The sequence below is a fragment of the Orcinus orca genome, chromosome 9, assembly GCF_937001465.1.
Source record: "Orcinus orca chromosome 9, mOrcOrc1.1, whole genome shotgun sequence".
Classification (NCBI taxonomy): Eukaryota; Metazoa; Chordata; class Mammalia; order Artiodactyla; family Delphinidae; genus Orcinus; species Orcinus orca.
The window spans coordinates 96,542,152-96,555,788 of record NC_064567.1 but is presented as its reverse complement, the minus strand read 5'-3'; the positions used below and the strand labels follow the sequence as shown (position 1 = coordinate 96,555,788).

The 13,637-nt window shown below is 56.1% G+C and overlaps 1 protein-coding gene, 1 long non-coding RNA gene and 1 other non-coding gene across 7 annotated transcripts in view; all 3 read left to right on the top strand.

Annotated features, from left to right (window-relative positions):
* Positions 1-1,873: 1,873 nt before the first annotated feature.
* On the top strand, positions 1,874-5,374 carry LOC105748702 (uncharacterized). 4 transcript variants are annotated; one of them, XR_007479135.1, is made up of 5 exons: positions 1,874-2,031; positions 2,366-2,414; positions 3,661-3,754; positions 4,081-5,135; positions 5,254-5,374. It is a non-coding gene; the product is annotated as an uncharacterized LOC105748702 (long non-coding RNA). The 4 variants fall into 4 exon arrangements; XR_004478704.2 differs by having other exon boundaries at positions 1,875-2,031; positions 4,081-5,003; XR_007479134.1 differs by having other exon boundaries at positions 1,876-2,031; positions 4,081-4,301; positions 4,869-5,374.
* Positions 2,875-3,007, top strand: LOC117197844 (small nucleolar RNA SNORA9). The gene has a single exon (XR_004478749.1). It is a non-coding gene; the product is annotated as a small nucleolar RNA SNORA9 (small nucleolar RNA).
* Positions 5,375-8,455: 3,081 nt separating the features above from the next.
* Positions 8,456-13,637, top strand: part of LOC101277389 (unconventional myosin-Ig) — a 275,011-nt gene continuing 269,829 nt past the window's right edge. The window contains exons 1-7 of one of the 2 annotated variants that reach the window (XM_049714659.1): positions 8,456-8,872; positions 10,322-10,530; positions 10,704-10,797; positions 11,565-11,730; positions 12,006-12,059; positions 12,781-12,876; positions 13,132-13,251. In XM_049714659.1, the coding sequence (XP_049570616.1) occupies positions 8,781-8,872; positions 10,322-10,530; positions 10,704-10,797; positions 11,565-11,730; positions 12,006-12,059; positions 12,781-12,876; positions 13,132-13,251 (831 nt within the window). In that variant the 5' untranslated portion in view covers positions 8,456-8,780. The remainder of the gene's footprint in view (positions 8,873-10,321; positions 10,531-10,703; positions 10,798-11,564; positions 11,731-12,005; positions 12,060-12,780; positions 12,877-13,131; positions 13,252-13,637) is intronic. The other variant, XM_004283013.4, reaches the window with a different exon arrangement.

Genomic DNA, 13,637 nt, shown 5'->3' with positions numbered 1-13,637 from the left:
TATTACCTTCTGTTTTTTTTAAATTTATTTATGGCTGCGTTGGGTCTTTGCTGCTGCGCGCAGGCTTTCTCTAGTTGCAGCGATCAGGGGCTCCTCTTCATTGTGGTGCATGGGCTTCTCACTGCGGTGGCTTCTCTTGTTGCGGAGCTCTAGCTGCACGGGCTTCAGTAGTTGTGGCACGTGGGCTCAGTAGTTGTGGCTTGCAGGCTCTAGAGCGCAGGCTCAGTAGTTGTGGTGCACAGGCTTAGTTGCTCCGTAGCATGTGGGATCTTCCTGGACCAGGGATCGAACTCGTGTCCCCTCTATTGGCAGGCGGATTCTCAACCGCTGAGCCACTGGGGAAGCTCCTATTGCTTTCTGTGTATTCTTTCAGAGCCAAATCTCTGATTTTCTTTCCAGGCATACATCCCACTTGGCTTAGAAGAATAATGGAGTTACTCTTTGGAGATGTGGTTTTAGAAAAAGTTCTTTTCAATATTCTGATAAGTACTTAAGAAATTGCTGACAGGTCTGTCTCTCTTTGTGCCAGTCTCATGCAGCCTCCTAGTATAAGGCAATTGAGCTTTGATTATGTGGTTTTTAATGTTTTAGCATCCTTTTTTATTACTTGGATAAAAGTTTCCATGGAACATCTTCCCCTTTCTAGTGAATTTTGTTGGTTATCATCTCAGAAAAAAAGCTGTCCTCTTTTAGTCCTTGGCAAGCCCACCTTTTTTGGTCACACATAGACACCCACACTGTCACCCATGTTCTGACCCTCCATAACCAGTTACCTTCCTGGTTCTCTCGATTACATCATGGCAGAGTGACAGAATGGACAGAGCAGTGATCTGAGATAAAACAAGCCCTAGCCGTCTATGAGACCTTGAGCAAGCCACTTAACCCCTTTGGGTGAATGTTAGTCTCCATGTGAGCAATCTGTTCCCACCCTATCTGTCTCATGACATTTAACAAAATAATGGGATTTGTATACTATAAACTGCTTGAATGTATTTACTAGGTGCTATACATAAAGTATGAGTTTCAAGTATTACTCAGCTTTTCTTTACAGAACCAAGTTCTTGCTTTCGTAGCCTTATATTCAAGACCTTTGAATATGTAGTTCTTACCCATTGCTTGTCATGGAGAAGACTCTACAATCCTGTTAATGCTTAGCTGTATTTCCAACAAGCCACGCCCTTTCCAGTCTAAGTACCTTCCAATGCGCTTTCCTCTGCCTGCGTGGAAGAAATATATTTAAACCTCAAATTTCCTCGCAACCCAGAGAACCTCTCCACAAAGACAGAATGTGATGCACATCACAGTTAAAAGGGACGCAAACACAGAAAGAAACCCCACTCTTCCGTATAGTTAAGGGCAATTTGGAGTCAGGTGACAAGTGGGCCCTTAGCCTCACAGGACACTGGGAGATCAGAGTTTCTCCCCCTTGACAATAACATTTCAGAAAGAGTGTTCCCAGGCCCTTGGGAAACAATCCTGAGTCGTGAGACTAGCCATGGGCATATTTAGCCATTAGGGATTGACATTCCTTTGAAAAGGGCAGAGAATTCAATTCTAAAAGCAAAGGGGGTGTCTTCCCCTATTCTGAACAGGGACCAAGCGTCCAGCTTCTCACTTGTGCGACCTTCCGCCTGCACTAGCCTGCCGCGCCCAGCTCCCCGCTGGCTGCCGTCCTCCTGTTCCTTTACGAGGCCCGCTTCCCCGCCTTCCTGGGTCCCCCAGTTCCTCCCGGGGGTAACAGGCACGCGGCGCGCCCCGCCTCCACCGGTTTACTAGACTTCCGCTCTCGGCCTCACAAGGGACTGCCGAGGGGCGCAGCTAACGCGCACCCAGCCTCGCCCTGGCGCCCCTCGTGACGTCATCTCCCAGGGCCGCGCGGGTCACGTGACGCCACGTGCGTCTGCCAGCGGGCGGCGGGAGCGTGCGCGGCTGCACCCATGGGTGGCAGTTGGGGTGAGGCTGCTCCTTGGGGTCGTGGCCATCCAGTGCCATCAAGGGTCCCAGGCGGTGTCTGCCATCTATTGAGGCCAGGTGAGGGTCGTAGGGCGTGCGGGCCTTGCTGGGATGCGAGGTGCGGGGCGCCGGGCCCAGTTGGAGCGGGCGCGCCGTCTCCAAGTTATTCCGCGCTTGGCTCCGTCGGTCCGGTGATCGTTGCGGGTGCTCGGCCTGGGCCGTTCCGCCCTGCGGTTGGAGGGGAAACGCGAGGGTGGTTCTAACCGAGCTTCTGAGGGTCCCGTTCGGAGTACACATGCGGCCTTGGCAGGCAGCGCCGGGAGGAATGGGCTCGTGGGTATAGCCTCCCAAGGGGCGAGAACTAGGAAGGCGACACGAGACCTTGCTTGAGCTGACCCCGTGCCCCCTCCAGGTGGACGGCCCTCGACTGCTCCGCAGCAGATGATCTGTAAGATGGCCTGGTAAGTGACACTGCTCCGGCCCCAGCTCCCCATTCCCGGAACTGGGCCCGCAGTTCTTCTCCACCATTATTTCATGGGGTAAAATGAGGATAGAGTCAACTTTTGTGTCATGGTCTACAGTTCTGCGAAGACTGTGGAAGAAAAGTCGATTTTGTGTAATGAGGTGGTGATAAGGATATTTACAGGGTCGTAAGGAATGAAGTTAAAGTTAACTCCTGTCCTTTCAACTGCTTGACAAAGCTGCCTCTCCCAAGGCTCCTTCCCTTACTCCCTGAGCCAGAAGGGATTGCTGTCCGGAGTCCTTCCCTTCCTACTATTGGTCAGTTATCTGTGTCCAGTGGGTAAACCCAAGTAGGCCTAATTCAACCCGTGATCTCTTGTCCCAGTTTCTGGTCCCGGCTGGTGCTCAGTAGGAGTGCGGCTGTCTGTCCAGAGCTTTAGGGGCTGGAAGGAATGTGGGCTGCAAGCCTCCAGCGTGCTTGGGTCTGCAGTGGCCCTGTGCATTCCTACAGTGCTTGCAAGAAAAATTTTGAAATGGTTTGAGGCCTTGCCCTGCTCCATCCAGAGCAAGGTTATAGAAATTTCAGACACTTCCCTGCTGCCTTCCCTATCTGGTGTGCTGGGCAGCATACAGACCTGTACTGTCTGATGTGGTGACCACTTGACACATATGGTTAAATTTAAAACTCAGTTTTTCATTCCCCCTACCTACATTTTTAGATGCTCAGTAGCCACATTTGGCAAGTGGCTACTATATTGCACCGGGCAGATTAGAGAACGTTGATGTCTTTGCCAAAGTCGTTTTGGATTTTAGGTGTTTGCTCTGTTCTGGGCTTGTGGTCAATTTTATTGTATTATTTTATTATATCCTTCAAACAGAAGCCTTACAGAAGTTGTAAGTGAAGCTCAGAGAGAGTGGTAAAGGTGAAGTTAGACCCGCAGCAAGGAATAAAGAGTAGAAAGGAATGATAGGGATGGGCCCTGCCCTTTGGGGCATTACCATTTGCGGGTAAACCAAAGAGAAGCAAAGGCTAAATTCTGCAGTGGTGGAATGGAGGGAGGGAGGGAGGAATGGAATCCAGAAGCGGGTAGGAAGTTTTGGTTCTAGGGAAATGCCACTGGGCCTTGCCTTGGGGCGAGGGCTGTTGGGTACAGGCAGGGATATGGCCAGCATGGTCATAGCAGGGCAGCACAGCTTCCTATGCTCCTGCACGGCGGGGGTCACACCACACCTTCTCCCTTGAAGGTCAAGGCTTCTAGCAGACTCGGATCTCTCTCTTCAGTCCAAGTGCAAATGCTGAACACACCAGTCTCCTGGGGCTGCCGTCGGGACACTGTCGGTGAGTCTCATGGTTTTGCAGTCCTGGGAGCGAGGCACTGGCTGCCCTTTGACTTTCTTTTCAAAGATGTTCAAATAGACAGCCTGGGTATGTACGAGCTAGTACTTCCAGAGCAGAGAGCAGGCCTGCCCACTGTCGACTGTAAAAGATTTGGCTTTCCTGTGCTCAGGGTGCCTTTTCTGTGGTGCAGCGCACTGCATTGCGAGTGCCTTCTGACTCCCCTTGTGTCACCCGAAGGGAAATGGGGCTGGTGGAGAACGCTGGTGCTCTGTCTACCTACTGCTGTGGTGAATAATCAGCTGTCTTTGCTTTGTGTCTCCTACCAGCTTCCATGTAACTGATGGGCTACCTTGTCACGTGCCATTGCTGGGGGGGTATGTCAGACCCTTCACAGTTCCTGAAAGCACAGCCTCCCAACCCCCAACAGACTCTGCCCTGTGTTCCTGCTCCAGCTTCAGCAGCAGAAATCCCAGGATGTGAGAGCTAGAAGACACCTGAGAGATGATCCCTTCCAAGGACGACAGGTTCTTCTGGGGACTCTGCAGTGGTAAGTGTGCAGGGTCTGGCCTAGCAAATCATTTCACTTCCATTTTATATGTTAATTTTCCATAAGTCCCCTTGTCAAGAGGTTCAAAACCATACATTTATCCTTACCTTCCCGTATTGTAAGTCGGGTGATTGAGTGTCAGATGAATTGTCTTTAAGCTCCCGAGACTGTTTTGTGGACAGATAGTTGTCTACTATCTAGACTCGTGGAGGTCTGATTCTTTGGCATGGCATTTTGATTGCCTTTGTGGTTTTGGATTCAACCTGCATCCTTTTCCCCAAGAATCTCCTAGGTCAGTGGTGTGTCAGCCTGGAAAGGGTGGGCTGCTACTAAGTCTCTGTCACAGAGGCCTCTTGGCACATGGTGGAGTCAGGAGTGGGAACTCAGGTTCATTTCTGTTTATTGCCACTCAGTAGCAGTGGGCAATTACAACAATCCCTGGCTATATCCTCACGTCACTTTATTTTAACAGCAGGCCTCCAAGTTGTTTCCTTGTTTTGTTTTTTTTTGTTTTTTTGCGGTACGCGGGCCTCTCACTGCTGTGGTCTCTTCCGTTGCGGAGCACAGGCTCTGGACGCGCAGGCTCAGCGGCCATGGCTCACGGGCCCAGCCGCTCCGCGGCACGTGGGATCCTCCCAAACCGGGGCACGAACCCGTGTCCCCTGCATCGGCAGGCGGACTCTCAACCACTGCGCCATCAGGGTAACCCCTGTTTCCTTGTTTTTTATAGAAGAGGAAGTGGGAACTGAGGTGGTGGCCTGCCCACACTGACATACCTGGTGAAGGTGCAGCAGAATTTGAACCCAGGCCTTTGCACCACAGTTCTCTGAGCAGGTTCAAATCCTCACTTGCTCCCCTTCCAGGAGTCAGGAGTTTCTGGTTCTTGGCCCAGCTGAGGTGTGGGTGGCTCAGGGCCAGGTGTGCATGTCTGACTGACCTTCTCTGACCCCAGGTTTCGGTGCCGTGTTGTCTGCTTCCAGAACAAGGATCTTCACTGTACATCAGGACCCAGGCCCCTCTGACATCTCCTGAATGAGAAACAAGGGATTTAATAAAACGGTGTAAAATTTGTAGTTCAGTCCAGCCTCTGTTTCTGTTAGGTACAAAGAGGAGGAGGGCCCTCCCCTCCTTGAAGGAGTTTCAGCCAAGTTTGAGGGGGCCCCTGGGGTGTCTCCCACTCTCATTGCTTTTGAGACTGCAGAGTGGGTGGTAGGGCACCACTCCTGGAGTAGCTTCCACTGGCTTGATGGCGTTCTCTGTCTTTTGTCCTCTTCACCAGCATGGGTCAGACTCGGTTACACACCAAAGTGTTGAGTCCACGGTGTGTGGATTGATACTTTTAGGATGAGTGATGCACCCTCACGATCTATTTCATTTGATAAATAACTTCACAGTGGAAGCCCATTTAGCTCAACGTTGTGACCTTTTCAAGGAATGTCCGTAGGTTAGGCCAAGGCCGACTGAGCTAGAAAAGATTCAGTGAGCCGCGTTTACATTCAGTTTGTTAGTGATGTTGTGAATGGAAAAGTAACCAAAGGTCCCTCCACCGCAAGTCACTGCAGCTACACCCTGAGGGGGCGGGGGCATAAAGCCTCACAGCTCCGAGCCGGTACCAGGGGAACCGCTTCTGACAGCCTCCCGAGCAGACGAGGAAGAGTGAGAGGTGGCGGCTCCTCCCGAGCGCCGTCAGAGGGTGAGCTGTGTGGCCTCTGTGGGTACATGCCGCTCCAGGGCACCTTGGCAGGGCCCTTCCCTGCAACTACCCAACAGTGTGTGTGCTCTGAGATGAGGTGGAAGTAAACGCAAATCCTAAAGTGGATACAGTGTGTAGGGGAACTGAGAAACAAAGGGACTGGGGACCTGCTACAGAGGGCAGTGGCACCAGCAAGGGGAGCCAGAGTGAGGGGCCATCGAAGGGACTGGACAGAGGGCGGCATCTTGAAATCTACCTAGGTTGGAAAATGAGAGTGAAACTGCCGCCCTCAGCCCCCAGGGCCACCTCCCTGCCGTCCTTCCATCCTCACTTGACCACCTGTTTGTTCCACCTGTCACTGTGCCCCAACTTGTCAGACCCTACCCCGGGGAAGCTGCATAGAGGGCCACCCTTTGTCCTGCCTGAGACCAGCGGACCCAGAGGTCCAGCCACACCCAGGACGGGGAAGGATTTCTGCTGAGCTGTCATTGGCCTCACATAAATAAGGCACCGAGTGGCAAATCTTTTGTGCAAGCTGTCAGTGGAGAGCACAGTCCTGATCGCAGTTAAATGCAGGGCCACAGCAGCAGGGTCTAAAGCTGGGACTGGTTAACCCACGGGCCAACCCCCAACCTAAGAATAGTCTTGACTAGTCTTGACATCTTTACATGGAAAAAAAAAAAACCTAAAGAAAACTATTTCGTGACATGAACATTTTTTTTAAGCTTTTTTTTTTTTTTTTGGCTTTGGCTGTGTTGGGTTTTTGCATTGCTGCATGCAGGCTTTCTCTCTAGTTGTGGCGAGTGGGGACTTCTCTTCGTTGTGGTGCGCGGGCTTCTCACTGCGGTGGTTTCTCGTTGCGGAGCACGGTTTCTAGGCTTGTGAGCTTCAGTAGTTGTGGCTCACAGGCTCTAGAGCGCAGGCTCAGTAGTTGTGGTGCACAGGCTTAGTTGCTCCGTCACATGTGGGATCTTCCCGGACCAGGGCTGGAACCCGTGTTCCCTGCAGGCGGATTCTTAACCACTGCACCACCAGGGAAGTCCCATGACATGAAAATTTTACTGAGTTCAGGTTTGTGTCTCAAGTTTCACTGGAACAGCCGCATCATTCTTTTCACTTGTTAATTTAATGCAAACCCCAGGCCCAGAGATTGGGGAAGTGAAACCTTGAGGCTCTGTGAGAACTCCCCAGGTACTCTTGAGCTTTGGTTTGGAAAACCCTTCAAAAGCACCAGCCAAAGAGGCAGGGGGTGCGAAGGGAGTCTTCAGAGACTGGGAGGATGAAACTTGACCAGAACTTGCTCACGAGAAGCCCCAGGCCTGGCGCACGGTGGAGCCAAAGCCTGGTCCAGACGGGAGGGTCCCCTCAGAACAATGGGCGCAGTGCTGTGAGGCTTGGTTTTATCAGGCGTTTGAAAATAAGCACTTTACAATTTCATTAGATATGTATTCGTTTTAAAGTCTCTGAAGGAAAAAAACCCTTGCATATCAAACAATGTTTCAGAGTTTAAAAAGTGAGTTGATTGATGAGGACCTACTGTATAGCACAGGGAACTCCACTCAATGCTCTGTGGTGACCTAAATGGGAAGGAAATCCAAAAAAGGGGATATATGTATACGTGTAGCTGATTCACTTTGCTGTACAGTAGAAACTAACACATTATAAAGCAGCTATACTCCAATAAAACTTGATTTAAAAAAAGAGACTTTGATCACGCTTGGTTAGAAATTTTATTCTAGTCTCGAGCTAAAATGAACCCCAAATTGTATTCTAGTCTAGACCCTAAATGTCATAGAATAAATTCTTTTATTCATTCAGGTTAAAAAAAAAAGTGACTTGACTGAAAGACAGTTCTTAAATAAACTAGCTTTTTGAGTAGAGAATCCCAAAGGTAGTACACGGATGACTCAAACTTGGGAAATGCGCTGTCTTCCCTGTGCGAGGGGAGAGATGAGAGAGAACTGCCTCGTGTCCCCAACCCGGACGCCGTGTGGTCGAAGTCTGAGCTGGCCCGTCTGGCCACTTGTCAAGGGCCCGCCTGCTCCATGGAGAGGAGTGAGGCCACACCTCTGGGAGATGAGGACCAAGGTGGGACAGGAGGGCTCCTGGCGCAGCTCCTGGGTCTCACTACTAGAGGGACAGGCAGGCGGGCCCCGAGGACGCAAAGGACCCTTTTGGGAAACATCCGGAAGCCTGGACCAGTGGCAAGACTGGGTCTCGGCATGACGAACCCAGACCACCAGCCCCGTGGCTGTGGCGGGCTAAGCCTGGAAGCTGGCTTTGTGGTTCACATCGCAGCGTGGTCACACTTGGAAGGAGTACTGCCTAGGCTCCTGCCCCAAAGGCCTGGGTATCGGCATTTGTTCACCTTTTGTCGAGGTGCAATGTACCTACCCGAAAATCCGCCTAGTGCTGAGGTCTGAGAGCTGACGGCTTTTGCGGCCACCGCCACGTCAAGAAAACCCTGCTCAGGGGCCCACCCGTGGCCTGGATGCAGCAGGGCTGGGGACCGCAGAGACGCGGCTGCTTGGGGCGAGGGTGAGATCATAGAGGGTCGGAGTGTGAGGCACGCCCTGAGGGGAACCAGGAAGCACGGCTCAGAGCCCCTTGGGAGGGGACGGCAGGCAGGGAGGGCAAACCCTCCCTGGGGCCACAAGAACCCACTTCCTACTTCACCACACTGGCTGCGGGAGGGAGGGCTGGGCCTGTGCGAGAGCACCCCTCCCTTGAGCTGCTCTGCACAGGAAGGTCGGGGCAACCTGGCCTGGGTGCTTCCCGCCGGCAGGATGGAGGACGAAGGACCTGAGTGCGGCAAGCCCGACTTTGTGCTTTTGGACCAAGTGACCATGGAAGACTTCATGGAGAACCTGAAGCTCAGGTAGACCTAGGGCAGGGGCTCCCCTTCTCCCCATCCCCACTCCCGCTGGTCTCCGCCAGCCCCAGCCCGCTGTCTGCGTGACTGCAGGGGGACGTTGGGACAGGAAGGACTGTCGCCTCAGGGCCAGGGCAACCAGCCAGTGCTAGAGCAGGCTTCCCAGACCCGGGCCTCCCACACAGCCCAGGTGCCTCCTGACCCCTCCTCCTGGCAGGTGCCAGGCCCCCGGACCGGGTGGATGCTCCGTCCCCCTAGTGGGGCTGTGCTGGGCCCTGGGGGCTCCAAGGGAAGTGGTCAGGGCCCACCCTGGGGGGTGCAGGTGGACAAGCTGAGATGACACTCTCAGGGGGGCATGTGGAGTGCTTCAGGGCATGGCCGGTAGAAGTGACACGGGGCCCTATTTGCCAGAGGGCAGAGGGCAGGGAGGAGTTGGTCGTGGCACCAGGAGCTGGCTTCATCCCTGGACAGCCAGGGGGAGCAGAAGGTGACTGTGCAGAGCTTGGGGACAGGTCCCACTGACCCCCGATTGCTGAAGTCAGGTACAGGCGGGCCCTGAGCCAAGGTCAGGGCTGTGGGATGGAGAGTCAGACAGGAAATGAGCTGCTCTTTTGGGGGCAGAGAGCTAAGCATGATTTCACTTCATTCCTATAAACTAGCTTCTGAGACAGGTATTACCATCTCCGTATTAACGATGGAACCCCGAGCCTGGGGCCACACAGCTTGCAGATGGGAGAGTCTGTCTCCAGCAGGTCCCGGGTGTGCAGGGAGCCAAGCCAGGGAACTCCCGCGTCCGTCTGAGGCAGCTGAGGAAGAGGAACCCGGACCGGCTGTCAGGGGCAGGGCGGGTCCGTCAGGGCAGCAGGCTCCTCCCAGGGCAGAAGAGTCAAGGGAGGGATGATGCACACAGGCACCCTTCCGGGTGACTAGGCTCCTGCCGGGAAGCGCCCAGAACTCCCCGGGGGGGGGGGGGGGGAGGTGGCACCCCTCCCAGTCCCTGCTGTCTGGGTGGGGCTGGGCGGGGTCGCTTCTGCTTCTGGGTCCCCGCCCAGGTCTTGAGGCGGAAACAGCTGGAGGCCCCTCCCTCCGCCTCCCACCCCCATCTGCTCTGGTCCTCAACCCAGCTTTCCACACTGCCAGCTCTGCCTTGGCCCGCGAGGCCTGGGGCAAGTCAGTCCCTTAATAAAGTGGGTAGTCATGATTCCCGTGACATCAGGATCCCCGTGGAGAGCAGCCTGGATCCCACCACCACCTCGTGTGGAGTGTGACTCCCGGCAAACGGCACCAGGAAGGCTCAAGTCAGCCGGCACCCCCTCTCCCCCCGACTCCCTCGTCTACTCTCAGCCCTGCGGGTGGGCCAGGGCCCCAAGGCTTCCTGCCTGGGCCCAATGCCCTGGGACCTAGGTGTGTGTCCCCGAGGCCCCGAGCACTGAGGACCGGCCCTGCCTGTGCCAGGTTCGAGAAGGGCCACATCTACACGTACATCGGTGAAGTGCTGGTGTCCGTGAACCCCTACCAGGAGCTGCCCCTGTACGGGCCCGAGGCCATCGCCAGGTACCAGGGACGCGAGCTCTATGAGCGGCCGCCCCACCTGTACGCTGTGGCCAACGCTGCCTACAGGGCGATGAAGCGCCGGTCCAGGGATACCTGCATTGTTATCTCAGGTACCTGCCCTGCAGCCAGGGCCCAGGCTCTGGCTCACAGCCTCCCTGCGCCCCGGTGTTTTCATCTGTCAATGATGGGGAGGTGACTGGAGCACCTGGGAGTGGGGATGGGCACCGGGAGCTGGTTAAGGGGGAGCAGCCAGAAATTGTCTGACTGTCCTTCCTTCCGGCAGGGGAGAGTGGGGCAGGGAAGACGGAAGCCAGCAGGCACATCATGCAGTACATCGCTGCCGTCACCAACCCGAGCCAGCGGGCCGAGGTGGAGAGGTGAGGCTGGGGAGGGGGTGGGGAGGGGCCTCATGCCTGGTGGGGGGCAAGAGACACAATGGAGCCCGGCTCAGGCCAAGTTCAGTGGCTGTCAGCAAGCCTCCAGGTGAGCCGCAGCCCGGACCTCTCGACCCCAGGAGAGGCGAGGCCCAGCACGTGGGTGCCCTTCCCCTAGGGACAGGAAGGGAGTGAGGTGCAGAGGGCCGACAGACGGGTGCTGAGCCCTCACCGGGACCTGATGGAAGTGGAGAGGTTGGCTGGCCCATCAGGAAGGCCCAGGATGCCAGGCCGGGTGTCAGGGTTTGGGTCAGGAACCCAGGGCCCACCTGCCTGCCAGTTGCTCACCAGCGGGCATTTGTAGGGGCTGTGTGGGAGCCCCGGCTCTTCCTGTTGAGGTGGGGTAAGGTGGGGTTCGGGGCAGGAGTGGGGTGGGAACAGCGATGGAAGTTCCCAAGCACACACGGCTGGCAGCGCCGAGCGTGCAGACCCAGCTCCTCACCGGGCTGCAGCTTTGGTCTGGAAAGGCAGGGCCAGTGCCTTTCAAGGCTCAAGGCTTTACAGGACAACCGACGTGAGCCCCCTGCAGGTGCCTTTCCCGGCATCTCAGAGTCAAAGGCCTGCAAGGGGCAGCGCAGGGTGAGGCCAGGCCCTCAGGCTCCCTCTCCTCCTGTGATGGGGAAGCCTCAGACGGGGGATGCTGGACCTGGGCACGGCCCCCAGCGCGAGGTCTTTGCGCTACAGCCCCTCGGCCCCTCTGCCCCCCGCAGGGTCAAGGACGTGCTGCTCAAGTCCACCTGCGTGCTGGAGGCCTTCGGCAACGCTCGCACCAACCGCAACCACAACTCCAGCCGCTTCGGCAAGTACATGGATATCAACTTTGACTTCAAAGGAGACCCTGTGGGGGGACACATCCACAGCTACCTGCTGGAGAAGGTGAGCCTTAACACTGAGACCCTGGGCAGGTGGGCCGCACAAAGGCCTCCCTTGGGGGGACCAGGCAGAGCTGCCCCACCACGCCGAGCCCCCCAGGTCTGGCATCCTGGGGACAGGAACCTACCTTCTCAGGTGTCCCAGCTTCACTGGGCAGGGCTCCCCCTGAAGCCAGGTCAGCCACCACCCCCACCTGCACTGCCCCAGGGGCTCTGGGACAGGTCCCCTGGGGTGGGGCCAACATCCAGGCCTCTGTCCAGCTGCTCCTCTCTCCTCAGTCTCGGGTCCTCAAGCAGCACGTGGGCGAGAGGAACTTCCATGCCTTCTACCAGGTGAGCCAAAGCAGGCAGGGGGAGACCTGCAGGGAAGGCCTTCTGATTGCCCCACCCACAGTCCCTTTCCTTCCCCTCTCCCTCCGTTCCATCGCCCCAGCCCCGCCCCTACTGCAGTGGGAGCTCCCTGGACGTGGCTGTGTGTACACCTTATTCATCTGACTCTGACGTGGGGTCCCCCTGGACGCGGGCAGGGCAGTGTCCACACCATGTCTGACACTGAGGTGGATTCTGGACACTGATAGTGTCTACACTGGGTTAGACCCACTGAGGTGGTGTCTCCCTGGACTCAGGTGGTTACACCATGTTTGGCCCACTGAGGCGGGGTCTCCTTGGACTTGGGTGGTATCTACATTCTTTCTGACTCACCGAAGTGCGTCTGCCTGGACATTGGCAGCGTCTACATCGTGTCTGATCACTCATGTAGGTCCTCCCAGGACACAGGCAATGTCTGCAATGTGTCTGACCTCTGAAGTGGGTCTCTGTGGTCACTCTCTGTGACCACTGAAGTGGTCTTTCCCTGGATAGGTGTGGTGTCTACACAGTATCTGACCTAGAAGTAGGTTCTCCCTGGGCTCCGGTGTCCACACCATCACTGTGCTGACCCACACCATGAATTTGTTGGGTCAGCGGTGGTTGAAGGATGCGTCTGTTTGTCCTGCGTACGTGGGTGGGGTCTTTGGAGCTCAGGGGCCTAACGGAGGGGTGTCGGGTCCTCCAGGTGCTGCGGGGCTGTGAGGACAAAGAGCTGCAAGAACTGCACCTGCAGAGAAACCCTGCGCTATATAATTTCACCCGCCAGGGGGCGGGGCTCAGTGTGAGTGGGGGCAGGGAGCCGAGGCTCTAATCACGCTTAGTCCCAGGACCCTGGTGCTAGTGGCCAGTGGCTTCAGCAGGGGCCAGGGCGGTGTGCATGGTTCAGAGGGACTGGGGGGGCCCTGACTCGGCGGGCTTTCAGTTGGAGGAATCGGGGCTCAGTGCCGGGATGGGGGTGCAGTGGGTGAGCATGCTCCCTGGGACAGAGGAGTCGAGGCTCAGCGTGGCACTGGGTGCTGGGACCTTTCTCCCCCAGGTCTTGGACAGCGATGAGAAGAGCCACCACCAGGCGGTGACGGAGGCCATGCGGGTGATCGGCTTCAGTCCTGAGGAGGTGGCCTCCGTGCACCGGATCCTGGCCGCCATTCTGCACCTGGTGAGCCTGGCTGTGGGCTCTGCGGCCATTTCCCCACGCGGTGCCCTGGCCGGGTGCCTCCCCTGGAGGAGGAGACTGGCCTCTGACAACCAGCCATGTAACTGGCCCACTTCTCCCTCTGCTGAAACTGAGTTGCTTTGGCTGTGGGTTCCCACAGGCCGGGCCCTGAGCCGTGGGCCCTGCGTGCCCAGAATGGGCCTGGTCCTTGTCTGCTAGATCAGCCCGGACTTAGCAGGCAAGGGCAGTCTGGGCTCAGTAAAGCTGAACACATGCAGACTGGCCTTTTGCTTCCGTCACCTAAGAGCTGTGTGGCCTTGGGCAGGTTACTCAGCGCCTCTGAGCCTTAGTTCTCTCTGAGGAAGCATGAGGAATGGGTAGCACATAGC